Below are 27,824 nucleotides of genomic sequence, written 5' to 3' on the forward strand. Positions count from 1 at the left end.
TCCATCTCTCTATCTCTTTCCATCTCTGTTCATCTCATTCCTCTCTGTCCCCATTTCTAAATATCGAAAATTTCTGTCTCTGACCATCTATCAATGTGGCTGATCATCTGTTTCTGACCATTCCTTCCCGTTCCTGACCCCAGGGAGTGCAGGGAGTCCTGGCCCAGCCGGCGTTCCTCCAAGTAGTACCGCTCTCTAACCTCAGGACGTCAAGGGCCTAGAGCGACAGCGCCAGATGTTTCCCAGCAAGGGGTTCTGAGGCTGTGCGCCCAGATCTCGAGAGAGGGAAGTGGGGTGACGAGGTCGTGCACTGAGGGTGGACGCGGAGGCCAGAAGTAGCAGGCGGCCGGGGAAAAGAGGTGGAGAAAGGGAAAAAGAGGAGAAAAGTGGAGGAGGGCGAGTAGGGGGTGGGGCAGAGAGGGGCGGGCCCGAGTGCGCCCCCCGCCCCCAGCCCGGCTCTGCCAGCTCCCTCCCAGCCCAGCCGGCTACATCTGGCGGCTGCCCTCCCTTGTTTCCGCTGCATCCAGACTTCCTCAGGCGGTGGCTGGAGGCTGCGCATCTGGGGCTTTAAACATACAAAGGGATTGCCAGGACCTGCGGCGGCGGCGGCGGCGGCGGGGGCGCGGGGGCCGGACCATGAGCCGCTGAGCCGGGCAAAACCCAGGCCACCGAGACAGCGGACCTCGGAGCGCAGCCCTGAACCGCAGAGCAGGCTCCAACCAGGCGGCGACGCGGCCACACGCACGGAGCCAGCGACCCCCGGGCGACGCACGGGGCCCGGGAGCGCAATGATGGAGGCGCTAATGGCCCGGGGCGCGCTCACGGGTCCCCTGAGGGCGCTCTGCCTCCTGGGCTGCCTGCTGAGCCATGCCGCCGCCGCGCCGTCGCCCATCATCAAGTTCCCCGGCGATGTTGCCCCCAAAACGGACAAAGAGTTGGCAGTGGTGAGTTGCTGCGCTGGCCTCAAGGAACCAAGTTTAGACAAACTTCGGAGGCAAAAGATGGGGGTGTCTCTCCCCCTGCCCTCGGCACTGGGCACACAGTGTGGGGGAGGGGCTTCGGTAAACAGCTTGAGGGGTCTTTGGCAAGCTATTGGAGTGATGTCTTGCAAACGGTGGGGGATCTTTTGTAAGCAGAGAAGACCTTTCATAAACAATTTGGCAACCTTCAGGATACAGCAGTAGGGCGAAAAACAAGCCAGAGAGCGGGAGAGGGGTGACCTGGCAAACTACTGGAAAGGGACTCTTATGTAAATGACGGGGACCTCCTCTAGTATCTGGGACATTTGGCAAGGGGGGGCGGTCTTTGTAAACAATTTTTGGACACATCTGGGCAGTTGCTAAGGGCTCTCGCCAAGCGTCTTGGTAGGCCTTTGGCAGACAGCTAAAGGGGTCGTTTTTGCTAACGTAGGACTTTGGGAACGGGGCTCTGGCACACAATTTGGGTAAATTTATGCGCGCATAAGGATGGGAGGGAGCTTGACCAACGCAGGGCTTGGCAAACTTCTAGGAACCTTCAGCACAGATCCGGAGAGGGGTCTTTAAATAAACAGCTCAAGGGGGCCATTTGGGAAGTGATTGGGGCAGGAGGGAAGCAGAGAGCGCATCTTTTTTCACCTGGCTTAATGGACAAATTGGTCAAGGGCTGGGCCTCGGAAAGTTTCCTCGAACTTCTCCAAAGGGTCGGAGGAAAGAAGGAGAGAGCTTGCCCGGCAGGAGGGAGGAGGAGTGGGGCAGGCGCTGGAGGGCCCGGCGCGTGGGGCGGGGGCGGACTGCGCTCCGCTCGGGTCGGAGAGCGGCCAGCGAGTCCTCCTTCCTGGCTGGGTTCCCAAACTGCGGTTCAGATGTTGTCTTGTGAGCGTGCGCGCGCCTGGCTGGAGGGACACTGAGCCTGGCCGCAGTGTTGCGTAAGTAGGGCCTGAGGAGGGAGGCCAGCCAGGGACCCTTCAAGATGTCCTTTCCACTCCAGGGGATATCTGCTCCTTTGTTGCCTCAGCCACCCTGCCCTCCAGCCTCCCCCTCAACCTGTCCGGGAGAAGATGCCCATGCCCTCTGGTCACCCTAGGAACTCCTTCAGGAGATGACACCTACCCTCTCCCAACTCTCACCCTTTCCAAGCAGCTAGGTCTCAGTCACCTCTGGATAGATGGGTTGGGGAACCTCTATACATTTTTAGAGGGCTACTTTTTTCAAGGGTCTGGAGCTGGCTAGCATAATGATGTGGCTGTTGGGTGGGGTTGAGAGTGGAGCTGTGGGACAATGACAGAGCTACTTGGGTTCCTTACCCTTTTTCCAGCCAATGGGTCACAGGATGAACCCCTAAATTGGGGTTCAGCCTGGGGACCACATGGGTTCTTGGCGTGGAACAGGAGGGAATTCAAGAGCCAGCCAACAGAGTAAAGTGAAAACAAATTTATTAAGAAGCTAAAGGAATAAAAGGGTGATTATTCCATAGGCAGACCAGGGAATGGGCTGCTTGAGTGAGTATACACATGGTTATTTCTTGATTATATGCTAAACAACGGGTGGATTATTTAGGAGTTTTCCGGAAAAGGGGTGGGGAGTTCCTGGAACTGAGGGTTCCTGTCCCTCTTAGACCATATAGGGTAACTTCTCAATGTTGCTATGGCATTTATGAACTGTCATGGCGCTGGTGGGAGTGTCTAATGTATTTAACATCCTAATACATTGTAATTAGCGTATAATGAGCAGTGAGCACGACCAGCCAGCGGTCACTTGCATTGCCGTCTTGGTTTGGGTGGGCTTTCTCCAGCTTCTTTACTGCATCCTGTTTTATCATAGGGGTCTTTGTGACCTGACCTGTGTGTTGTGAAATCAGTCCTGCCAACCTCCTGTCTCATTCTGTGACTAAGAATGCCTGCCCTCCTGGGAATGCAGCCCAGCAGGTCTCAGCCTCATCTTAACCAGCCCCTACTCAAGATGGAGGTGCCTGGTTTGAACACCACTGACAAATGGAAGTCTGTGTTGTCCAGAGGCAATGCAGTGGGGGCTTAAGAAGATAGCTCTGGACTTAGACCGCTTGGCTTCAAATCAAAGGGTGCATGAACTAACTAGCTGGCCTGGTGATGATCTTGGGCAAGCGACTTCTCAGTTTCTTCATCTGCAAACTGGGAAATTCCGTATCTCAGGGTTAAAAGAAAGGTAATCTTAGGTGCTTACCTAGCACATGGTAAGTACTCAATAAGCACTAGCCATTATTCCTATTATATTATTATTATGTCCTTGATTTCCCCTTTCCTAACTACTTCCAACAAGGCTAGGACTATTGTCAGAAGATCTCCTGGCTCCTTTCACCGTTCCAACAGGGCACTTATCACATGCTTCATTTTGGTTTTATTTGTGATCTATCAGCCTCCCTGCTAGGATTGAACTTTAGAGACAGAGCTGTCTATCTTGTTCACCAATTTATCCTCAGCAGTAGCACTGGGCTTGGTACGTGGTAGGTGCTAAAAAGTATTTGTTGACTAAATAAATGTGTCCGTTGCTCCCTGAACCTCTTTGCAGGGACCTGCTCAGTTTTGGCCTCAGTTTGGGCAAGGTCAGTTGTATGGCTCCTGAAGGACAGCACTGCTTTATTTTTGCAAATGGCTGATTCAGGATTTGAACCCAGGTTTGTCTGCTGCCAGAGCCCATGCACATAGTCTTTAAATCTCTTTAGAAGAAAAAAGGAAGAAAAAAGTCCCCAAGTCACCAGCTGCAAGGTAGATAAATGAGTTGATAGAGGTAAAGGAAGGATGCTGGAGTATCACGTTTCATAGCACAGGCTCTGGACCCAGATTGCTTTGTCCCAAATCCGAATCTACCATTTGTGAACTGTGTGATCGTAAGCAAGTTTCTTAACCTCTCTGTGCTTCAGTTTCCTCCTCTATATAATAGGGATAGTATATGTACATTATAGAGTTTTGAGCATTAAATGAATTAACATATTCTGACTTTCGTGCCTGGGCATATAGTCAGCACCCAGCACCAACAAGCGGTAGCTATGCTCTCTATAGCTGTATGTCCTGTCGCTCAACTAAGGGGTGCCAGTGCTGATTTGGGAACCCGGTACTCCACCCAGTGCTCTGGGACCCCTGGCTTATATCCTGTCTGGACTATGGCACTGGGTTGGGGGCTGATTGCTACAGCCTGCTTTGGTTAATACTGTGCCATCCTAATGTGGCTGCTTGCCTTGGGGGTGTGCATTTCTTTCAGCAATACCTGAACACCTTCTATGGCTGCCCCAAGGAGAGTTGCAACCTGTTTGTGCTGAAGGACACACTAAAGAAGATGCAAAAGTTCTTTGGACTGCCCCAGACAGGTGATCTTGACCAGAATACCATCGAGACCATGCGGAAGCCGCGCTGCGGCAACCCAGATGTGGCCAACTACAACTTCTTCCCCCGCAAGCCCAAGTGGGACAAGAACCAGATCACATACAGGTGCCAGGGCCGGGCTTGGGGAGGCAGGGCCATTGGGCTGAGGGACACGAGTCTCCTTGACCCATGCATTCTCTCCACTCAGGGGATCCATGAAGTATCTTTTGTAAAGGCTTGGCATCTTAGGGAGTTTCAATACACAGTTCTTAGAAAATGAAGTCAGACAGACTTGAGTTTCATACTTGCTAGCCATCAGACATTGGGTTCCTTTTCAGTGCTGTGAATGTTGGCTTTCCAATCTACAAAATGGGGCTTTAAAAATGCCCTTCCTCACGTAGTTGGTTGGGGAACTAACCTAGACTGAACTAATACAAACAACTTCTATGATTTTTGACACAGAGCAAGAGTGTAGTAATGCTAGCCATTGTTATTGTTTTTAGATGAGGTCATTGGGATGGGCAGAAGGAATGTGATGATTGGTAGCTAATTGGGTTTAGCAGCCCAATTGGGTTATAAATCGTTGCTAATTGGGCTGAGAGCTGTGCTCTGTATGGCTGCTGCTGGGTTCCAATGGTGAGATCTTTGCCTTATGCCCCATAATGCACTACTTATGGCCCTCCCTCACCAGCCAGAAGTGACAGATGGAACTCCTGAGCTGGGACCTAAAAATGTTGGCTGGCCTGGGACTCCCTGGGTCTTCAAGGTATCCTTGGAAGTTTGTTCTTGGCAGTGAGCCCTGCCCAACCTACACACACATACATGCAGGCATATGCTCACATATACATGCACATACTTGTGCACCCTTCCCATGCTTGTACATATACTTGTATGTTCACATACACACACACTCAAACTTTTTCACATATCTGTGCACACACACATACTTGCATATGCACACACTTATGCCCATGCATACACACTCACATGCATTTCTACCACCTCCAGGATCATTGGCTACACACCTGATCTGGACCCAGAGACGGTGGATGATGCCTTTGCTCGTGCCTTCCAAGTCTGGAGTGATGTGACCCCACTGCGGTTTTCTCGAATCCATGATGGAGAGGCAGACATCATGATCAACTTTGGCCGCTGGGGTAGGCGGAAGATGGGGCAGAAGAGGGGTCAGCAGGGAACAGCGTCGAGACTAAGGGGCGAGATGGACATTAGAGGGGTGTGGGGATCCTGAGGGCAGCTTAGATAGGACAGTAGATGGTGTGGACCCTGGGGGTGGTTTAGATGGGGGCAACACAACACGGAGTGGACACTGGAGAGCCACGTTGACATAGGGGCAGATGGTGTCCTGTGGTGTAACCTGGAGGCCGTCTAAACCCGAAGCAAGTGGCCTACTATGCTGTCCAATATGGCAGCCATTAAGTAGAATATACATGGCTATTTAAATTTAAATTAGTTAAAAATTTAAAATCGGTTTCCAGGTCACACTGGGCACATTTCAAGTGCTCAAAAGACACAGGAGACTAGTGGCTACTGATTTTGGACAGCAAAGACAAAGAATATTCCTCTTATCACAGAAAGCTCTGTTGGATGATGCTGGTAGATACTGAGGAAGTGTAGATGTATGAGAGTGGTTTGGAAACAATGGAGCAGTGTAGACATGAGAGGAAGGGTCATAGAACCCGGGGCCAGGTGGCCATGTGAGTTTATGATGTGAACATTGCCAGTAGCACAGACATAAAGGTAGGTGGTATAGACACCGAGTGGTAAGTGATGAAGGTAAAGAGCATGGGAAACAGTGTAGACAAGTGGATGGGTGGTACAGGCCTTGGTGACAAGGTGGGCATGAGGATTCGTGTTGTAGATATTGGTGACAGTGTGACATGAAGGCAGGATTGTGGTTAAGAGGGCGGTGTTGACAAGAGGGTGGATGGCATAGACACTGGGGATGATGAGGATGGGGTGAGGACACTAGTGTGGTAATGTGTGTATGTGGTAGGTATAGTGTCATGGTGGTAGTGTAGACAATGAAGGTAGCGGATATGGATACTGGGAGTCATGTAAACCTGGGAGAGCAGTGTAGACCATAGGATGGTAACAACCGGGTCAGCAGATCTCTACTGAGCCCCTGTGTTCGCAGTCCTGGATAACCCCACTGGGATGAGGGAAGGGGACAGATGCTGGGTGGACCGACAGGCTCCACATGTAGATGGGGTGGGAGGGGTTTCAGGGTCTAGGTGGCACAGCTAGAAGCTAAGACCCAATGTGTGTTTCAGAGCATGGCGACGGATACCCCTTTGATGGTAAGGACGGACTCCTGGCTCATGCCTTTGCCCCAGGCACTGGTGTTGGGGGAGACTCCCACTTTGATGACGATGAGCTATGGACCTTGGGAGAAGGCCAAGGTGAGAAAGGGGCCCTCTGCATGCCCCAGACCTTCTCTCCTGTCCTCTCTCCACTCCATCTGCTTGGACCAGGGAGGTGGGAGGGGAGGAAAGTCACACATCTGGGTGAGTCAGAATCTTGGTCTCCAAAGAAGGCATGGAGAAGTCCAACCTCTCCCTTCCATGTCACCCTTTAGTGGTCCGTGTGAAGTATGGGAACGCTGATGGGGAGTACTGCAAGTTCCCCTTCTTGTTCAATGGCAAGGAGTACAACAGCTGTACTGACACTGGCCGCAGCGACGGCTTCCTCTGGTGCTCTACCACCTACAACTTTGAGAAGGATGGCAAGTACGGCTTCTGTCCCCACGAAGGTGAGCATCCACTCTAGTCCCCAAGACTTTCTACCCCAAGCTTCCAGCTTCCCTGGCTCCCCACTGTGCTCCACCCTCCGCACTCTCCAGTACTGGCTGGCAATGCCAGTCAATGAGCATCCCTCCAACGTCCTTCACTCAGTTCCCCCCCATCCTGATCTGAGCCATTGCTGTTTCTCTCCCACCAGTACCATGATGAACATAATACTTTAATTAAATCAAGTCGATTTTTTTTTTTTAAGTTTCACCATTAGCAATCATTTAGGAGTCACAGATTTGATGTACTAATTATTTATTTCTTACATATATTGGAGTAAACTTAGAACTACTACAATGCCCAGTGGTTCTCTCTAGAACCAGTCTTTATACTTCAGTCAAGATTGATACTTCAAGGGCATGAGGAAAGGCTTGCTGGTAGCTGGAAACCTAGCAGTGTGATAAGGAGGCAGGACTCAGACCAGGGCTGGACTCAACCTGGTTTGCGAACTCCATCCGAGGAATTTCACCTATTGCTCCAGCCTTGGTCCTGGTGCTGCCTCTGCTAATGCGTGTGTGTGTGTGTGTGTGTGTGTGTGTGTGTGTGTGTCTGGGCACAGGGGCTATACCATCTGCCTCTCTTGGGCACTGTCTTTTTCTGTCTTCTGTGTAGCTTGTGTCTGCATCTCTGTGTCTTGATAAATACTTTAGGCTTGACTCAGTATTTGTGTTTGTGTGCTTGTCAGTGCCTGAGACACAACATTTTCAGAGATTTTGAAGCCACATGGGGGAAACCTTTTAAAATGGGGTATAGATATTGACATACACACTCAATCCTTTCTAAAAATATCCTTAACACACTTCATAGTCATGACGGTGTATGTAACTTCATAGTCTATGAAGTCATCATATTTGACAATTCTGTAGATTGAAAGCCCAGAAAACCTGGGGAAAATGGAAAAAGGTCCAAAAATTTTTAACACCATCTTCTTTCCCATCTCACAAAGACTCTTTAATCTACATAGACTAAAGACTGTCTTTTTGTCTGTAATTTTACGTCTGTGAATCTCCCTAACCCCATTGTAACTGAAAACTAGGCACCAACCATCTTCACAGAACAAAAGAAACAAAGAACTAGTTAATCCCCTTCCTGTTTACGCTTTTATTACCAGAGCTAAACTTTATATTAAGTAAGAGTTTAAGCCATTCACCATTAATAAGTCAGAAATTTTGAAATAAAAATATTTTTTGTATCTTGCGTTTCCCGGTAGGGATTACATGTGGCATTAACCCTTCCCTGTGTCACCCTTCTGATAGGAACAGAATGCTTTGATGATAGATAGATGTGGAAACAGCTGTATTTCATAAGTTTGGGAAGGGTTATTCCCTGTATTGGACATTAGTTATTTACTTTGTGCTTAGCCAGATGCAAGTACGCACAACACGCACGTGTCTGGGTCTCGAGGCAGAGATTCTTGTTACTCAGCCCCTGCTGACTGCTGAGTCAGTGTCTGATTCTTGCCATCCTTGTCAGGGGAATTTGGGAGGAGACAGGGGCTTCCTGGGTGGTAGAAATGCGGCTGATGGGAGGTCAGAGGCAGGGGGCTGGCATTGGTCAAAGTTAACACTTTGCCTTTCTCAACTCTGAGGCCACTAAGGTATCTGGACTCAGTCTTGCCTTTTCTCTAGGTGACATTTTTTTCTGGCATTGCAGGACAAGGTCTTTTGGTAGAGAGAGGAGCAGTGAGGATACAGGGCTCCAAGTTCTGTGGTGGGAGGCCAGGGACTGGGCTCCATTCTGGCCATGGTGGAGTTAACGGGGGCTGGTGAGGTCACCTCTGGCGCCGTTGTGCACAGATGGTCCTTGTTATGGACTTGTGGTTTTGCTAGTTGGCAATTCCAGAGACACACCATTTTTTAGCTTTGGGTGGATGAGGGGAAGACGGGGAGAATCCAAGACACACAGGCCAGGCTCTGAACCCCACTCCCTCCGCCAGCTTTCCAGTTATGGCCCCTGTCTTGAAGATGTCAAAGTAGAAGCCCAGAGTGTTTAGTGAAAGGAACCTGAAGGCACCACCTCCCTCTTCCTCCCTCCTCCTCTTCTCTCTTTCTCTCCCTCCTACAGAGACTGCAACAAGGCCATCCAGGAAGGGGCCTGGGGTTGACAGGAGGTAAAGCTTTCTTTCTGTGTATGCGTGTGCACACACACATCTACATGTATGAGAGTGACAGACTGAGCAAGAGAGATGGAAATTGGTGTGTTTTGTGTTTTTTAGTTACAACCTTCATTCACTTGTTTCATTTATGTGACCATGAGCAGTTTGAGAACCAGCTTTGTCCTAGCCTTGATTTCTCCACCTATCAAACGGAGAGAGATTCTCGTGGTCCTGCCTGCCATGACTGATATATTCATGGCATACATCATTATTTCATGAAATTTGCATGGTACAGGCATGGACCAGGCAGTGTGGACAGTGACCTTGGGGCTGAGGCAGGATTCTAGAAGCCCTTGCTATGTGCCCGGTGTCAACCATTTTGTTGTTGGGTGGTCCATAAGATCCCAGGGGAGGGATTGGGATAACCAGGGAAGCAGGGCTTCTCTCTGGGAGCTCAGAGAAGCAGCTCCTTACCAACCAGTAGAGATGTTTTCTTAATATTTTAACAATGCATCAACTTCACTGATGTGAACCGGCAGATGGGCAGCCAGCCAGCCCTATGCCCATGGAGGTATGTCTCATTCATATCCTTCTCTCTCTCCCCTACCCCTAGCCCTGTTCACCATGGGCGGCAACGCTGAAGGACAGCCCTGCAAGTTCCCATTCCGCTTCCAGGGCACATCCTATGACAGCTGCACCACTGAGGGCCGCACGGATGGCTACCGCTGGTGCGGCACCACTGAGGACTACGACCGCGACAAGAAGTATGGCTTCTGCCCTGAAACCGGTGGGTGCCACTACCTCTCCCTCCCTCAGGGCCCAGCACCTGCTGTCTGATAAAAAACCCATAAGACTCCCTGTGCCAACCTCCTTTCCCCAAGACAGGGATGCTAAGACATCTGTGCGAATGACATCCACACCCAAGATGTCCGTGCAGCTGGTCAGGATACTTGTCGCCTGGTATGGCCTGGACACTGAAATCAGAACAGACACTGGGTATCAACAGTTGAATTGGTGACACCTAAATGTCGGGCCTGCTCAGGATTCTCTGACTGACCTGCATCCCTTTTCTCGCAGACTCTCTGGCAGATACTTCTCTCTCCTCCTCTCTGACCCTGCAGTCTCTCTTCCCTGCCTTTCCTGGTCTGTATCTCCACCTTTTAGTCTGTTTTTTATTAAGAGCTCCTTGCTTTCTTCCCTGTCCCCCTCCGTTCCTCCTCTCCATTTCTCCCTCCTTTCCTTCTTCCCTTCCTCCAACAGGAATTTACTGAGTGCCTGCTTTGTGCAGCAGATACAGAGGTTGGTCTCAGAAAAGCCCTGCCCAAGGGGGCTCACCGTTGAGGAGCGTGTGCTGGTGCCATCAGCTTCATCCAACTCCCTTTGCCCCTAGCCCATCTGCCGCTTTCCATGGGAGGCTCATTAGAACTCTGGAATCTGGCTTCCTGGGTTTGAATTGCAGCTGATACTTCCTAGCAGTGTTGGCTCAGGGAAATTTCATCATCTCTCTGATCTCCTGTTTCCCATCCATGAAACGGGGTGCCATTCAGTCCCTCCTGCACAAGGCTGTTGTCAGGGGTGGGGTGAGATGAGTCTAAAGATACAGTGCCTGGGACTGAGTCTGATTTAGGTGTGGCTTGCTAAGGTCAGCATCATGTCATTGCTTCCTGGTGGTAGCCTCAGACTCTTTGCTGTGCCTTGACCTGTATCCCTAACCCCACAGCCATGTCCACTGTTGGTGGGAACTCAGAAGGTGCCCCCTGTGTCTTCCCCTTCACCTTCCTGGGCAACAAGTATGAGAGCTGCACCAGCGCTGGCCGCAGTGATGGAAAGATGTGGTGTGCGACCACAGCCAACTACGATGACGACCGCAAGTGGGGCTTCTGCCCCGACCAAGGTACGAGGCCCTGGTCATTGGACAGAGACCCTGGACATCGCCCTTGCCCCTAAACTTGCTCCCAAAACCTTTCTGAGACCTCACCCACTTCAAGCATAGACACTGCCCCCCAGACACCCACCTACCCAGACTCGCCCACCTGGGCTGAGACAATGCCTGTCTCTGGTGGAGCCAAGGTCTCTGCTTAGATACTGCCCATCCAGGTGGAGGCACAGCCTCCAAAACCAGACCCTGGCAGACCAGATGCTGCTACCTGCCTCCTGGGCAAGAACCGGCCTTCTTGAGGAGTCACTGCTCTTGCCTTCCCCTTCAGCCACCCTCCAGGTGGGCTTGTAACTACCAAAAAATGGCTGAGTTCTGACAGGTTACCAGAGAGACAATTCTCCTGAGACATTCCCACTGCACAAAGAGGTGCCTTCAAGGATCTGTGGGCAGCAGAAGAAAGGAAAAAAGAAACAGCCTCATGCTTGAGCTGACCCCATGGTCCACGCAGCCCTGGGGGAGCTCCCAGAGCCCTCCCTCCCCCATCAGTCAGCACCATCTGTTACCAGGTGTAAATGGTGGGTCCTTGTCAGTCCTGGGTGCTGAGGATGCAGCTGGCTGGGACAACTCTCTGCCCCCTAGGACTCACAAGCTGGGGGGAGAGAGTGCCCAGGAGACAGCTTGTGACCTCACTGTGTGCTTGGTTCAGTGAGCAGGGTGCTTGGGGCCCTGTGCCTACTCCAGGCACAGGGCCCAGGGTTACAGGGTTACTTAAAGCTCCCTGATGGCCCACAGTGGCCAGGTGAGTGGGCAGGTCCAGGGCCTGTCAGAATTAGGCAAGCCTGTCTTTGTGTCACTTTCGTTCTTTATAATCATCATGAGATGGAACTTGGCAGATGTCAGTGGACAGAGGCTGGCCAAAGGATGTTTTCTTATCCGCTGCTAAATTCCTTGCTAGGACACATTCTGATTTTACCAGCCTTCTACCTAAAGGTGGGATTCTCCATCTTCCTGAGTAGTTCAAGGATCCAGAGCTCAGTGACTCACCCAGGGTGAATATTATAGTCTCCTAGAGTTGCCATGACGAAATGCCACAAACTTATGGCTTGAAACAAACTCCATGTATTCTTTCATGCTTCTGGGGGCTGAAGTCTAAAATCAAGGTGTCATTAGGGCCATGTTCCCTCTGAAGGATGTGTCACTCCAGTCTATGCTTCTGTCATGATATGGATGGCCGTCTTCCCCCTCTGCCTGCCTCTCCTCTTTTATTTATTTATTTATTTATTTATTTATTTATTTATTTATTTATTTTTTGAGACGGAGTCTTGCTCTTGTTGCCCAGGCTGGATTGCAGTGGCATGATCTTGGCTCACTGCAACCTCCGCCTCCTGGGTTCAAGTGATTCTCCTGCCTCAGCCTCCAGAGTAGCTGGGATTACAGGCATGCGCCACCATACATGGCTAATTTTGTGTTTTTAGTAGAGACGGGGTTTCTCCATGTTGGTCAGGCTGGTCTTGAACTCCTGACCTCAGGTGATCCACTTGCCTCGGCCTCCCAAAGTGCTGGGATTACAGGTGTGAGCCACCGCACCTGGCCTCTCTCCTCTTCTTATAAGGTCACAAGCCATATTGGATTAAGGGCCCACTCTGATCCAATCTGTCTTCATTTTAACTTGCATCTTAATTACATGTGCAAAGACCCTATTTCCAAATAAGATCACATTCACAGGTCCCTAGGGTTAAGACTTGGGCAAATCTTTTCTAGGGGGACACATTTAACCACAACAGGGTGTGACAGGTTTTGCTCGCTGGCTGTGGCTCAGCCTGTGCAACCACGCTAAGCGGGAATGGTTTCTACTGCTTTCACTTGGGCAGAAATGGTGGTAACATGGGGCCAGCCTGTCCCCACTATCTTACCTCTTCAGAGAACCTGAGAAGCTGGGTTTGTAGAGCTCATCTTTTATAGAGAGACACAAAAAGCCAGGAAGCAGGATTTTAAAATGAATGGGGTTTTAAATAAAAAATTCACAGATACTACTTGTCCTCTTCCTTTATAGCACATCTGTCCTGATACTAACCTGGAAAGAGACAAGAGGACTTTGGCTGACCCCACTTGGAGGCAATAGGCACTAATCCCAAAATTGTGTATTAATCCTAGAAAAAGCAAATCAATACATGCCGCTTCCAGGGCTCTCAGCCTTACTGTGGGGCTGTCCTCAAAAGTCTGCTTCACTGGGTCAGGTCCTGACTTCTCTCTCATCTCTCCTCCTGTCTTTCAACCCTCTCCCCTCCCTGCAACCCTCAGGGTACAGCCTGTTCCTCGTGGCAGCCCACGAGTTTGGCCACGCCATGGGGCTGGAGCACTCCCAGGACCCTGGGGCCCTGATGGCGCCCATTTACACCTACACCAAGAACTTCCGTCTGTCCCAGGACGACATCAAGGGCATTCAGGAGCTCTACGGTAAACCTTAGGGGGTGGGGGGTAGGATGGGGGGAGGTCATGTAGCCTGGGATGGAGGCCCAGGGGTTGGAACCAGCAAGATCTCATCCAGCCAGGAGTGCTGGAGACAAGGGCAGGAAGCGGGAGTGTTGACCTAGTCCTGGAAAGGCAGAGCAGCTCTGCAAGGGAATACTTGGATAACTCTTCTCTATCTGAACAATGCTAATATCCATGTCACTCTTAGCTCTCCATTTCTGGGTTTCTCCCATTTTCTAGGTGAGTAAGGTCACCTGGTGCAAGGTTACACAGGTTTGAGCAACCCAGTGGAGTTTAGAATCCAGAAGAATAGCCACGTACAGGACAGAATTTTCCATCATGTGGAATTACCTTAACAATAGGCGGGTGGAAGCTTCTGGTTTTCATAATAAGCTTTGATTTTAGTATGTAATAGAAACAGAACAACCAGTGCCTTAAGCCAGTGATTTACTTGTTGTTGGTGCTTACAGTGAGGCTAGAGTTTAAAAAGTCTGTTCATTTTTTTTTTTAATGAAATATTTAGCCGGCCAGGCGCGGTGGCTCAAGCCTGTAATCCCAGCACTTTGGGAGGCCGAGATGGGTGGATCACGAGGTCAGGAGATTGAGATCATCCTGGCTAACACGGTGAAACCCTGTCTCTACTAAAAAAAAAAAAAACAGCCGGGCAGGTGGCGGGCACCTGTAGTCCCAGCTACTCGGGAGGCTGAGGCAGGAGAATGGCGTAAACCCAGGAGGCGGAGCTTGCAGTGAGCTGAGATCCAGCCACTGCACTCCAGCCTGGGTGACAGAGCGAGACTCCGTCTCAAAAAAAAAAAAAAAAAAAAAAAAAAGAAATATTTAATGGTCCTGGTGATATCTGAGCCAGGCCAAAATAGTGAAAATGGTGCTTGAGTGATGAAGTTTGGGGACCGCTAGACTCAGGAAGAAGCCCAAGGTCTACCGTGAAGGGTGCTGGGTTCAAGCGTGGCCTCTGCCCCTCACCAGCTGCAAGATATTGTGCAAGTCTTTATACCTCTTTGGACTCAGTTTCCTCATCTCTAAAAGAATTGCTTGCCATGAAGAGTGCCCCACTCTCAGTGCTGGACACACCAGTGGCCCCCTGACTGCCCTGACTCTTGTGGGTCTAAGAATCTGAGCTTTGGGTTTGAGTCCTTGGGCAAGTCACTCAACTTTTCTGGGCCTCAGTTTCCTCACCTGTGAAATGGTGCAATAATGATACCCAACTCTCAGGGATATAGAGAGGACTGATTTGGGTGACATCAGTAAAAAGCGTATCTAAAGTACAAAAGGCCCCAGGACTCCCAAAGTCCAGGCATCTTCTTGTTATCTTACGGAGCTTACACTAAGGCCAGAAGACAATTTCTTCTGACTCTTAGCAGATTGGGTGGGCACCCCTGGGGACTCAGCCTGGTGGGGAAAACCTTTGCAGCTGCAGAGTCTAAGGTCAGGTGTTCTCCCCCAGGGGCCTCTCCTGACATTGACCTTGGCACCGGCCCCACCCCCACGCTGGGCCCTGTCACTCCTGAAATCTGCAAACAGGACATTGTCTTTGATGGCATCGCTCAGATCCGTGGTGAGATCTTCTTCTTCAAGGACCGGTGAGTGCAGGAGCTTGCTTCTTGTCTTCCTTGTCTCCTGTCCTCTGCTCTTATACCATTATTCTTTTCCCTCACTCTTTGCTGAAGACCCCACCAAGTGCTTCGCAGAATGAGCTGTATTAGGCAGTTTCTGCTGTGTATCAAACAACCTCCAGGTTTCAGTAGATTTTTTGCACCCAAGCATTTTGTTTGCTCTCTCATAGTCTGTGGGTCTACTAGTTATCTTGGCTTCCAGCTTCAGTTTGGGTTCAGGTATGCTCTGCCTGTTGTTCTCATGGGATTAGCAGCTACACATGGCAGATGACATGGTGCTAGAGGCCAAATTGAACTACACAAGTGCATTTAAAGCCTCTACTCACATCTTGTCCGAGAATATTCCACTGCCTGAAATAAATCACATGAAAAATCCCAACACCTACCCTCGAGGGTGGTACTGCAAAGTCACATGGAAATGCACATGAATACATAATCCTAAAATAGAAATGGAGGGAAGAATTGGGAACAGTAATTCAGTCTACAACAGGCCTTCTTCTAGAATGGCGTTGCCCTCAAATGGCCAGATTACTCTGTGTATGGGTGGTGAGTGACTGCAGAGTAGAAAGAGGTGGTATTCTACCTGCTATAGATAAAAATCACCACTCAGTTGACTAACGGCTGAGGTTTACCGTAATGTCCTAGCTCCCTGGAGAATGGCAGGCAGTATCTAGGACCTCATTAAAGGGTCTGTCCTTCCATTCTTCTATCATCCATCCATCTACCCATCCATCTATCCATACCTGTATCTTTCCATCCATCATCCAGCCAGCCAGCCAGCCATCTATTATCCATTATTTATGATCCAGCCATCCATTATTCATTATTCATCCATTTATTCATTCATAGAGTGTAGTAGTTAAGAAAATGGACCCTGAAGCCAGGTTGTCTGGGTTAGAATTCTGTACCTGCTACTTACTGGTTATATAATCATAACCACGTTAATTAAGTATCTTCTTTGTACCTTGGTTTCCTCATTTATAAAATGTGGCTAATATTCCAACCTATCTCCTAGGGTTATTGTAAGGATTAGATGAACTTAGCGCTGAGAACAAAAATAATGCCTGACACAGAGTAAGTGTATTCATATTAGCTATTATTATTGACAAATAATTGTTCGACATCTACTGTGCCAAATACTTTGCTAGGCTTTAGTAGCTGGAGGAGGAAGAATGATGTTCTTGGGACAGTGGGGTTGGGGGCTGCTAGATCAGTGTTCTCAAAGACAGGAGTGTGGGCCTCCCATAACAGAACCACCTAGAGTGTGAGTATTAAAAGGTGGGTTTCTGCCCCCAGAGTGTGAGTATTAAAAGGCAGGTTTCTGCCCCAGCTTCAGACCCTCCTGACTGGAATCTCTGGGGATAGGCCCCAGGAATCTGCGTTGTAGCAGATTCTCCCAGTGATTCTGATGCACATTGAAGTCTGCATCACAAGTCCAATTTGAGAAATAGGTATATAGAGAACTGAATGGCAGGATCAAAGAAAAGTGATCGCAGAGGCATTAGGTGCTTTTGTGGGCACATCCCAGTCAAGGAAGGCTTCACAGATGCAGCAGCATTTGAGCAGAGCCTTTAAAGGAGAAGCAAGAATCTGATGGGGGTGACAAGTTAGGAGGTTCTTTGAGACAGAGGGACCTGCAGAGCCAAGCCATAGTGATGTGAAAGTTTCTGGATTAACCAGCGAGAATCTGGTGAAGCTAGAAGATGTTCCATAAACTTTCAGGAAGGATTTCCTCTACTCTAGGCACTGGGCCAGATTCTGGGGTGCAGATGCTTTGCCCTTCACAGGGTCTGCTGGCCAATGGGGAAATGGCAAGAATGCAATGAGAGATGAGACTTAGAATGTAGTGAGAAATCAGGTCCCATCAGGCCTCGAATGCCCAAACCAGGGTATGTAACAGCAGATGTCAGCGCTGCTCCGCAGTCCTCACTGTAAGGATCTGGCAATGTCCTTCATCTGGAGCACCTCCCACTAAGAAAACTCTGACCACACACGCAGATCTCAGATGTGTGGGGCCTCGGAAAGGATGCAGAGCCCAGACCCAGGCTGGAGCCATCCCTGGCCTACCACATCACAGTTTTCTTTCAAAAGGATCTTGATGAATGTTTAATGGGCTTGTTTGATTAACCAGTAAATATTAAACATCAACCACGAACAAGAATTGCTGCTAGACACTGGTGAGGGTGGGGGTCGTGAAGGACAGTATCACAGGGTGATTAAACTCAGACTTTGGAGTCAGATCTGGATTTGAATCTTGGTAATAACTAATTTACTTAATCACTGATGTAGTAATAACTAAGTAATCTGAATCTTGACCTCTCTGAGCTTCATTTGCTAAATAAAAATTGTGACACCTTCCTATGTTAGGATGTTTTGCTGCAAAAACAGAGATGATCCCTCTGCAAACTCAATCCAGCCTAAACAGTAGAAAGAAATTGCTTTCATGTGGTACAAAGTCCAGGGGTAGAACTGCCTGCAGGGGCAGAGAGAGGGTCAGTGACTTGATGTCTTTGTCCACTGCTAGCCTCTGCACTGAATTCATCCTAAGGCCGGTTCCCCGTTATGGTCACAAGAAGGCTACCAGTGGTAATTGGGGCTCTAATCCCTCCCCTCTCCCAGGAAGTGAGAGAGAAAGAGACACGCACAGATACGCACACACAGACCCCCAGATGTGAAATAAGTCTGTGTGTTCCGTCTTAACACTACTGTAAGTCATATGGCAACTGCTGAATCAGTAACAGTGCCAGGGAATGCTAAACTCTGACTGGCTTAGACCAGTTCTCAAACTTTGGCATGCATTAGAATCATCTGGAAGGCTTGTTAAAACACAGATTCTGGGCCCCGAGCCCAGAGATTCTTATCTGTAGATCTCTGGAAGGACCCAATCATTTGCATTTCTAGTAAGTTCTCAGGTGCACAGATGCTGCTGGGCAGGAGACTGCACTTGGAGAACCAGTGGCTTAGACCAATCAGTATCTACCCCTAGAATGGGAGTTGGGGACCCAGGGTCTGAGGAGGTGAAGGCTGGATCATAAATGTGGAGTTTTTGTGAGGAAGGATGGTGGGGAAATAGATAATAAATGCTAGGTAGACCATCCAGAGTGCATGCTGTCTTATAAGATTGTGAGGATTAAATTACAAGGCACAAAAAGCGCATGGCACTTAGCAGGACCTCAATAAATGATAACTCTTACTCTTGACAAAGTACACAAATTCATTTCATTTTAATTCAGGAAATACTTGAGTGTCATCAGCTACTGCCCCAATTGGCTTCTAATCAAACAGGAGAGTTAAGACAAACAGACACTACTGTTCCAGGCACTCAGAGTTGATGATTTTGAGAGGCTTAGAGAGGGAAAACACAATATGGACAGAGGTAGTCAGGGAAGGCTTCCTGGAGGAGGTAGAGGGAGAGAACAACGTAGGAGGATGTTTTTCAGCTCCGGCAGATTGCAGACAGAATCTCTGCCCGTTCTCCAGTCCTTCCCCAACCTTCCTTTGATCTTGCCTCCCACTCCCATCAAGGAATCATCTCTGGGATGTTTCTGGGTGGGTTTGGGGGGTGCGTGTGGTTCGAGCTGCAGGGTGACTGAAGATGTGGTTTCCTGTGCCCCCTTGCCTCCTGCCAGGTTCATTTGGCGGACTGTGACGCCACGTGACAAGCCCATGGGGCCGCTGCTGGTGGCCACATTCTGGCCTGAGCTCCCGGAAAAGATTGATGCAGTATACGAGGCCCCACAGGAGGAGAAGGCTGTGTTCTTTGCAGGTGTGTGGGAGGCACCCTTCCTTGGCCCTCAGCTCCACAGGACTCTGCACTAGGGCTCCTTCGTGTCCCAGGCTCACTCCCCCTCCCAAACCACTGTTCCTATGCACCTGTGGGTGCTCCCTCTCCTTTATGGATTCACTCTTTCAACATCATTTCCCAAAGTGTGCAACTCATCTGGGAGACTGGTTCCGACACCCAACATCAGATAGCATTAACCCTCAGTGTACACATTTCATTTTCTTAATTCTTTCCAATCATCTCCCTTCTTTTCTAGAAGAAAAAAAAGTCACAGTTTAGTGCTGGTGTGTCCCTAACACCTTTGTAGTGATACAGTCTTTGGCAGGTAACAGTTTTAGTTCGAATGTTTTAAAGAAGATTTGTTTTCATTTTTACTTTTAAACATAAATTGATTTTAACAGAGGTAGTTAGTTGTAATAGGGTGAAGTTTCAAATCAGGACAGAAATGGATTATTCAGTAACGGATATTTTGACAGTCAAAAAACATTTTTTAATAAATTTGTTTTTAAAGATTTCCAAATGAATTCACTGAAAGCCGAATGTTAAGTAAATAATAGTACAGAGAGTCCCTAGAAGTGGTAAAATCATCAAGGTGAGGTCTGTATGGCTAAGGTTTGGGAAGCCCTGCTCATTTAACATTTATTGGAGCATTTCCACGTGCTGGGCTTTGCCAGAGCCTGGGGATACAGGCTCTGCCCTCACGTTGCTCACAAACTACTTGGGGAGACAGACCGCTGGGGGTTATGAGGGGGTAAAGAAGGACTTAGGAGGTCCCTGCCCTGGTCTGAGGTGGGATCCTAGAGAAGATAAAGGCTCAGCCAAGACTATGGGTACTTATTGTCTCCACCACCTGGCTCCCATCTCCCCCATCCCACCATAATCATGGGTCCTGGCCAGGACAACTGCTGGCTCCTACGGCACCTTTTTGCAAATTAGCAAAAGGTGCCTCTTCATGGCAGGCAAGGCCCTTAGAGTGCACGACTTGGTGAGCAGAGTGTGAGCTGGATTTATCCCCCAACTCACGTCCTTGACCAGGCACCTTCTGTAATTGACTTCTAAAGTCCTCTGTGTGAGCCCTGATTCTGGGCACTGCAACCAGGAGTGAGCAGGAAGTTGCACTCTGTTGGGAATGGCTGCAGTGGGGCCCGAGGACAGACAGATGATGGGAGGAAAAGGCTGGCCTAGGGCATGTCAGCACCAGCCAACACACCCTTTGCTTCCACCCTAGGGAATGAATACTGGATCTACTCAGCCAGCACCCTGGAGCGAGGGTACCCCAAGCCACTGACCAGCCTGGGACTGCCCCCTGATGTCCAGCGAGTGGATGCCGCCTTTAACTGGAGCAAAAACAAGAAGACATACATCTTTGCTGGAGACAAATTCTGGAGGTAAGGGAGGGTGGTGGGTAGGACAGCAGCACAGTTGGCTGTGAGAGACAGAGAAGCCGTCCTGAGGCTTCAAGCCTCCTGGGTCGAGTTCAGAGGTCGGTGGGCTCTGGATGCCCTCTCTCTGGTCTCTAACCTCTTTGGTCTCTAGCACCTCTGAGATGTTGCCACAGGTGAACCATTCTTGTCACATTGCTGATATAATTCTGGTTGGAACATCCTTTCCCTTTGCAGAATTCCTTTGATTGGCCCATGTCTGGTCCGGACCCCCACATTTTGAAATGACTCACTGAAGAAGGGGGTAATAAAAATAAAGATAGTAACTGCTCCTACTGACACTGTGTGCCAGAGACTGTCCCAAGGGCTCTGTGAGGTGGGAATTATTACTCCTCCCATTTTACAGATGAGGAAACTTGGGTTCAGGAAGGTTAGGTAACCGTGGCTGGACACAGTGGCTCATGCCTATAATCTCAGCACTTTGGGAGGCTGAGATGGGCAGATCACTTAGGTCAGGAGTTCCAGATCAGCCTAGCCAACACGGTGAAATCCTGTCTCTACTAAAAATACAAAAAATTAGCTGGGCATGGTGGTGCATGCCTGCAATCCCAGCTACTCAGGAGGCTGAGGCAGGGGAATCACTTAAACCTGGAAGACAGAGGTTGCAGTGAGCCGAGACCATGCCACCGCACTCCAGCCTGGGCAACAGAGCGAGACTCCATCTCAAAAAAAAAAAAAAAGAAAGAAAGAAAAAGAAAAAAAGAAAGGTTAAGTAACCAGCTTGGAGTCACACAGCCAGGTAGGGACAGGTTGGGATTTGAACCCTGGCATTCTGTCTCCTGGGAAAACATGTTAGTCTTCACCACTATTCTGTATCTGAGATGGTGGGGTGGGGGATTCCAAGAGATGGGGGAACATGATGGCAGAGGACAAAATATGAAGAAGACTTACAGATGGGTGCACCAGTCATCCATAGAAGCCAGCATCCAAATCAGACCTTTTGGAAGGAGCAGGCACCCTGTGGCACGGCCACAGCAGGCCCGTGGCTGTGGGTACAGGTTGGCAGGGGAACAGTTTGGAGCAGGTGGTTCTGTGCTCCGGGTTATCTACAGGGAAGGGTCCAGTTCTGAGGGGCTATGGTCATGACCAGGGAACCTAATACCCAGGAGTGGCTGGTGAGAGGTAGCCCAAACCTCAGGAGTTTGACTGTAATTCTTCACACTTTCTAGAAAAGGAAACAGAGGTCCAAAGAAATTAAATAACTTGTCCAAGCTATTGAGATATGTGTGTTTGCACGACGCCAGGATTATAGCTACTTCTCTTGTATTCTAACCGAGTGCCCCCTCCACTATACCTGCCAGTCTGTTTGATTAGTGGGGAAAGAGTGGTTGGGGCACAAAGACTTGTGGTGTGTCTTTCTATCCCCTCCCTCCTGGTATCCCCACATTCCTTCCGTGGCTGCCACTGCATCTGGGCTCCACCCAAGAATTTCAGAGGGCACTCCCTGAGGCCTTTGTCTGCCATCCCCAAAACAATCCCATTTACTTCCCAAGGCCTCTGTCTTCTCCCCCTTCCCTCCTCCCCACTCTTCTGCCCCCCAGCTGCCCTGCATTCAGAAACTCTTTATATCCCAGGCCTGCCCATGTCAGGGTGGAATTCCAGACATATTGCTAAGACACTTAGCAACCTAAGCTGATTGATATCTCAAGCCTCAAGAAAGAAAACAGGCAGGAAACCACAGAGCAGGCTTTCCACCCACAGACTCCAGACACTAGCAGGCGCGTGTGCACACACACACACACACACACACGTACTGCGAATGACATCTCAGCATTGTAGGAGCCCTCAATCTCCAAATCTTAGAATTGTGGCTGGTGAGCGGCACACACCCACAGAAACGTGAATCTTAGAATCCTAAAGCTCTGATGTTTTAAGATTACGGTGTTGGAAGGACTTTTTAAATCACTTTCCCAGGCACTGTATCTATGTAAACACGCAAAAACAGACCTGTTCCCAGCATATAGGAGCATGATTGTGTGCACACGTGCACGCGCGCGCACACACACAGAGGCATGCAGGTTGTGGCAGTGCCTTGCTGGGTTTCCAGGCAGAGTTACTTGCCTCCCAGTCCTTTTCCATACAAGCCCACCTCCCAGAGCCAGAGCCAGGACAGACAGCCTGCTCTACAGAGGAACCACCCTGAGTCTTCCTGAAAAGGGGCAGAGCTGAAAGGCCTATCAGAAGCTCCGGGCTGGCTTCCAAAGGAGACAGATCTCTATTCCAAGAGAAGTGGTGAGGAGTCTGCAGAGGCCCCCGAGGCGTCTTTGCTGGAGAAGAAGAGAGAGCCCCACAGTGACAGAGGCTGAGCAGCTGTCTTCAGCATGCCAGGAAAGGCTCAGGCCCTGCTTATAGAAGCTTTCACTAAGCCACAAATATATGTTCAACATCTGCTGTGTGCCAGGCACTTAGCTAGCTGCTGGAGAGACGGAGTCAAGAAATCATCCCACCCTGCCCTCATGTAGTAGAATGAGAGAAAATTATGTAAACACATTGGAATCAGATAATGATGGCTGTCAGTATGGGGCCTCTACCACAGCCCAGCCTGAGACTATGCATATCACCTATATTTCTCAGTTGAGGTAGATACTGTTAGTTCCTTTTCCCAAGTGTGGAAACTGAGGCTAAAGTGGCTGAAGGAAAAGCTGGGACACAAATGTCTGTGTTCTTAACACCTGCTATACGCGGCAACTTCTAAAGCTGCAGAGAATACCACATCTTCGGACACCACAGTGCTTGCATTCTTTCTGGATGAAAAGAACTTGGAAGCAAAATAGTTCTCTTATCTGAGCCTCAGTTTTCTCATCTGTAAAAGCGGGCTTGACTTCTGCCATCCCCACCTTCTGTGGGTAGAATGAGAAAGAAAGAAAGTTCAAGCGTGGGACACACATCTCCAAACCATCCTAACACTAGGGAATGTAGTTTGAGGGCTCAGTGGAGGTGCCTCGGATGGGAGTGTTGGGATTTTGAACTAGGGAACTTGGTTTTGGTGCCCCAGGCCATGAGGAAGCATGCCAGATTTTGTAAGAACGAGTCTAATGCTGCAGCTGGGATTAAGGAAGGCTTTTCTGGCAGTTATTTGGGGTGATGGCTGAGGGAGAAGTTCCCTCTAGAAGGGAGCACATAGGGAAAGCTGCTGTTGGGGTCCAGGGTGGAGGTGGTCAAGGCTGGCTGCAGAGAGGAAGAGAGCCCACTAGGAGGCACTGTGGAGCAAAGGGTTGCTGCTACCAGGATGGGATTGAAACAGATCCCTCTAGAAATAGCTCCACTTTGGCAAGACTTGATCTTGTTTACTAGGATATCCATAGCTCCCATAGTGGGAGCTCAGTAAATATTTACGGAATAATGAAGCGGAGAAGCAAAGGAATCAACGTGACAGCAATGTTTAAAAAGTTCTCCAAAAATCTTAAAAAACAGAAGGGTTGCTAACCAGGGAGAAGAACATACCAACTGGCACCCAAAGTATCTACCTAAATTAAAGGCAGGGCCCAGGATTGCTACGGCTGGAACTGAGGTGGCACCCTGTGACTAACAGGCCTTGGACTCACACATACCTACCACTTTGCATTGTAACCTCACTGCCCCAGCCGTGATCATCTCCCAGGGCAGGGATTGTCATCTCCCTTGATAGATGAAGCAGCAGCAATTTTTCCAAGCCACCAAATGAAAGAATGGTGGGGCAGGTTCCCATCCCTGGGCTTCTAGTTTAGCACTCCTCGGATTACAGTAGGGATTTGCTTGTAAGGGAGCTGACATTTCTTAAATACCTACTAAATATTTATGAGACGTGGGGATAGAGGCTCTGCATGTGCTATTTTATTTAATGCATGCATTAAATTAAATACACTAAATTAGACACAACCCCATTTTACAGCTGGTAAAACTGAGGCTGTATGGAAAGTGGTTAACACACTGTTTGGCATGTAGTAAGTGCTTTATAAATGTTAGCAGTAATCATGAGATTGTTTTTATGGGGTCATCCAAAGTCATATAATTAAAAGTGGTAGATTTGAGGTTCAGACTCAGGTCTGATTTCATGCTCTTCCTTCCACTGCAGCCGGCTGCTTCCCTGAAGGGCTAGGTCTGGTTTCCCAGGCCTACCCAGGAGCCATCAGCTGGGTGCTCCCATGCAGGCTAGGGGGAAGTGTCTTTTAGGGAGGCCCTGCTGGTTCACTGTGTCTGTTTCTTTACAGATACAATGAGGTGAAGAAGAAAATGGATCCTGGCTTCCCCAAGCTCATCGCAGATGCCTGGAACGCCATCCCGGATAACCTGGATGCCGTCGTGGACCTGCAGGGCAGCGGTGAGCCACCCAGGACTGTCTCCGCTTTCTAGGACTCCCCGCCCCTAGCCAGGCCCCAGCTCCTTGCAAACACACACTTCTTCATTGTGCAGGGCAGGCAGGCAGGCGGCGCCCGGGAAAACAAATCAACTCCTTCATCCCGGTGCTGGGAAGGTTTCCAGATCCCTGACCTCTGCTCCTTGGCCTGGCTCCAGGCAGTAAGACCCAGAAAGGCTTCTCACAGCTGCAGGGCCTGGAGCCAGGGCAGGGGAGGATGGAAGGCCTGGGCTGGGGGAAGAGGAAGGAACATGGGCTCCGTGCTGTGGATTCATTCTGGGGTTTGGTCCAGGCCCTTTTGGGTTTCGTAGGCCTGTGACCACCTCCCATTAGCAGAAGGATGGCTCCATTTGAGACAAGGCAAACTTTGTCATGCTCTGTTGCTCATGTGGCAAAGATCCCCTCCTCAGCCAGTTTGCCCCTGGCCCCTTGCTGATTAAAACACAACCAGTAGCAGCGAGGGATAGAATTTGGAGTTTGAAAGTCATACTCTTGAGGCCATACATCCGTGAGCTCTCTAGGGTCCTGGAAATGGATCCAGTTTGGCTTTTTTAGAGGAGATTTTAACTAAATTCCACAGAATTTTTTTTTTTTTTGAGCACCTACTGTATGCTAAGCACAGGTCCTGACCTTCAGTAGCTGAAGGTCTTATATGTCCAAGAAAAAGCAGTGTACAATCAGATGTTAGATTAGGGATTATCTTCAAGAATAAACATCTATTGAGCACCTACTGCATGCTAGCATATTAATAGTAAATGAATTATGTATGTCAGGAGTCATAAATTCCAACAGCTCCATGAGTCAGGCAGGTAGTACAAATGAGTAAAGCAGGCAGGGGCAGACAGTGGGGAATTGTGGAGTCTGCGCTGAATCAGAGAGCACGTGCCTCATTTACAGGAGACAGTTGCTTCTCACCTTCACATAATTATTGGCGGGCAAGATTAGGGGCTTAGGCCAGGTGCCATGGTTCACACCTGTAATCCCAGCACTCTGCGAGGCCAAGGCAGGAGGATTGCTTGAGCCGAGGAGTTTGAGACCAGCCTGGGCAACACAGTGAGACTCTATCTCTGCAAAAAAATATTTTAAAAAACATTAGCTACATGTGACGGCACACACCTGTAGTCCCAGCTACTGGGGAGGGTGAGCAGAGAGGATTGCCAGAGCCCAGGAGTTTGAGGCTGCAGTGAGCCGTGTTCATGCCACTGCACTCCAGACTGGGCAACAGAGTGAGACCCGGTCTCAAAAAAAAAAAAGAGTGGAGTCTGGTGTTGTTAGATATTCTATATTAGATATTCTATTTTTAAAAAAAGAAGCCGGAAATCTGTATTTTTGTGTGACTTTTCTGGATGTTTACATGTTGGCAAGTTATTCAGATTTAAAGACAAAACAAAACAAAAAAACTTGTGAGAGTCAAATAAAACCCATCTGTGGGCCTGATAGGACTGGACGTATCCAGTTTTGCCACCTCTGGTACATGGAATGTGCTTAGTTTGATGTTTGTGTTAAGTGGGGTTATTGTTTTTAATAATAGCATATGTTATCTGACTTAATGCTCACTGCAAGCCCTAGAAGGTTGATATCTTTATCCTCATCTCAGAGATGAGTGAACAGGGAATAAGAGAGCTTATTTCACAGCCATTTCCCTTCTTCCAGTCCCAGAGTGGGCTCTTCTGGGCTTTTGTTGTGTTTTGGTTTTGTTTTTGTTTTCTTTTCTTCTATCAGCTCAGGCTGAAACAATTGAATTTTGTTTTTTTAGAGACAAGGTCTTGCTCTGTCACCCAGGCTGGAGGCACAAACATAGCTCACTGCAGCCTCGAACTCCTGGGCTTAAGCGACTCTCCCACATCAGCCTCCCAAGTAGCTTGGCCTACAGGAATGCACCACTATACTCAGCTAATTAAAAAAAAAAAAATTTGTAGACACGGGGTTCTCTCTATGCTGCCCAAGCTGATCTCGAACCCCTGGGCTCAAGCAGTCCTCCTACCTCAGCCTTTCAAAGCTCTCTTCTGGTTTAAAAACTTCTTCCCTATGCCAGGCAGAAATTCAAAGTTCCTGGGAACCTGCCTGAATGTCAGGATAAGGGGGTCACAGTCTCTTCTTTATCCCAGGTCACAGCTACTTCTTCAAGGGTGCCTATTACCTGAAGCTGGAGAACCAAAGTCTGAAGAGTGTGAAGTTTGGAAGCATCAAATCCGACTGGCTAGGCTGCTGAGCTGGCCCCGGCTCCCACAGGCCCTTCCTCTCCACTGCCTTCCATACACCGGGCCTAGAGCACTAGAGAACGACCCTGAGGGGCCTGGCAGCTGTGCCTTCAGCTCTACAGCTAATCAGCCTTCTTACTCCTACCTGGTAATTTAAGATTCCAGAGAGTGGCTCCTCCCTGTGCCCAAGAATAGGTGCTGATTGTACTCCTCCTCCTTCCCCCTCCAATCCCACCAACCCTCAGAGCCACCCCTAAAGAGATATGTTGATATTTTCAATGCAGCCCTGCTTTGGGCTGCCCTGGTGCTGCCACACTTCAGACTCTTCTCCCTCCACAACCTTCTGTGGCTCACAGCACCCTTGGAGCCAATGGAGACTGTCTCAAGAGGGCACTGGTGGCCCGACAGCCTGGCATAGGGCAGTGGGATGGGGCATGGCCAGGTGGCCACTCCAGAGCCCTGGCTTTTCACTGCTGGCTGCCTTAGAACCTTTCTTACATTAACAGTTTGCTTTGTATGCACTTTGTTTTTATCTTTGGGTCTTGTTTTTTTTTCCACTTAGAAATTGCATTTCCTGACAGAAGGACTCAGATTGTCTGAAGTCACTGCACAGTGCATCTCAGCCCACATAGTGATCGTTCCCCTGTTCACTCTATTTAGCATGTCCCTACCGAGTCTCTTCCTCCACTGGATGGAGGAAAACCAAGCCGTGGCTTCCTGCTCAGCCCTCCCTGCCCCTCCCTTCAACCGTTCCCCATGGGAAATGTCAACAAGTATGAATAAAGACACCTATTGAGTGGCTGTGTTTGCCATCTGTTTTAGCAGAGCCTAGACAAGGGCCACAGACCTAGCCAGAAGCGAC

The 27,824-nt window shown here is 49.2% G+C and overlaps 1 protein-coding gene across 1 annotated transcript; it reads left to right on the forward strand.

Annotated features, from left to right (window-relative positions):
- The first annotated feature begins 477 nt into the window (after window positions 1-477).
- MMP2 (matrix metallopeptidase 2) lies at window positions 478-27,763 on the forward strand. The gene is made up of 13 exons (XM_007993328.3): window positions 478-944; window positions 4,215-4,441; window positions 5,324-5,472; window positions 6,607-6,735; window positions 6,912-7,085; window positions 9,831-10,004; window positions 10,938-11,111; window positions 13,398-13,553; window positions 15,031-15,166; window positions 18,829-18,965; window positions 20,212-20,371; window positions 24,616-24,725; window positions 26,870-27,763. Exons 1-13 carry the CDS (start codon window positions 789-791, stop codon window positions 26,971-26,973), a joined length of 1,986 nt encoding a protein of 661 aa, XP_007991519.1. The 5' UTR covers window positions 478-788; the 3' UTR covers window positions 26,974-27,763.
- The last annotated feature ends 61 nt before the right edge of the window (window positions 27,764-27,824 follow it).

The sequence above is a fragment of the Chlorocebus sabaeus genome, chromosome 5, assembly GCF_047675955.1.
Source record: "Chlorocebus sabaeus isolate Y175 chromosome 5, mChlSab1.0.hap1, whole genome shotgun sequence".
In the NCBI taxonomy this organism is placed as follows: domain Eukaryota; kingdom Metazoa; phylum Chordata; class Mammalia; order Primates; family Cercopithecidae; genus Chlorocebus; species Chlorocebus sabaeus.

What these genes read in the sequence shown, in the direction of transcription:
- MMP2 (XM_007993328.3), top strand. Translation starts at nt 789, where the DNA reads ATGATGGAGGCGCTAATGGCCCGGGGCGCGCTCACGGGTCCCCTGAGG. An exon ending in GATCAACTTTGGCCGCTGGG is followed by an intron (nt 5,473 to 6,606) that starts GTAGGCGGAAGA and finishes TGTGTGTTTCAG; the next exon opens with AGCATGGCGACGGATACCCC. An exon ending in GACCTTGGGAGAAGGCCAAG is followed by an intron (nt 6,736 to 6,911) that starts GTGAGAAAGGGG and finishes GTCACCCTTTAG; the next exon opens with TGGTCCGTGTGAAGTATGGG.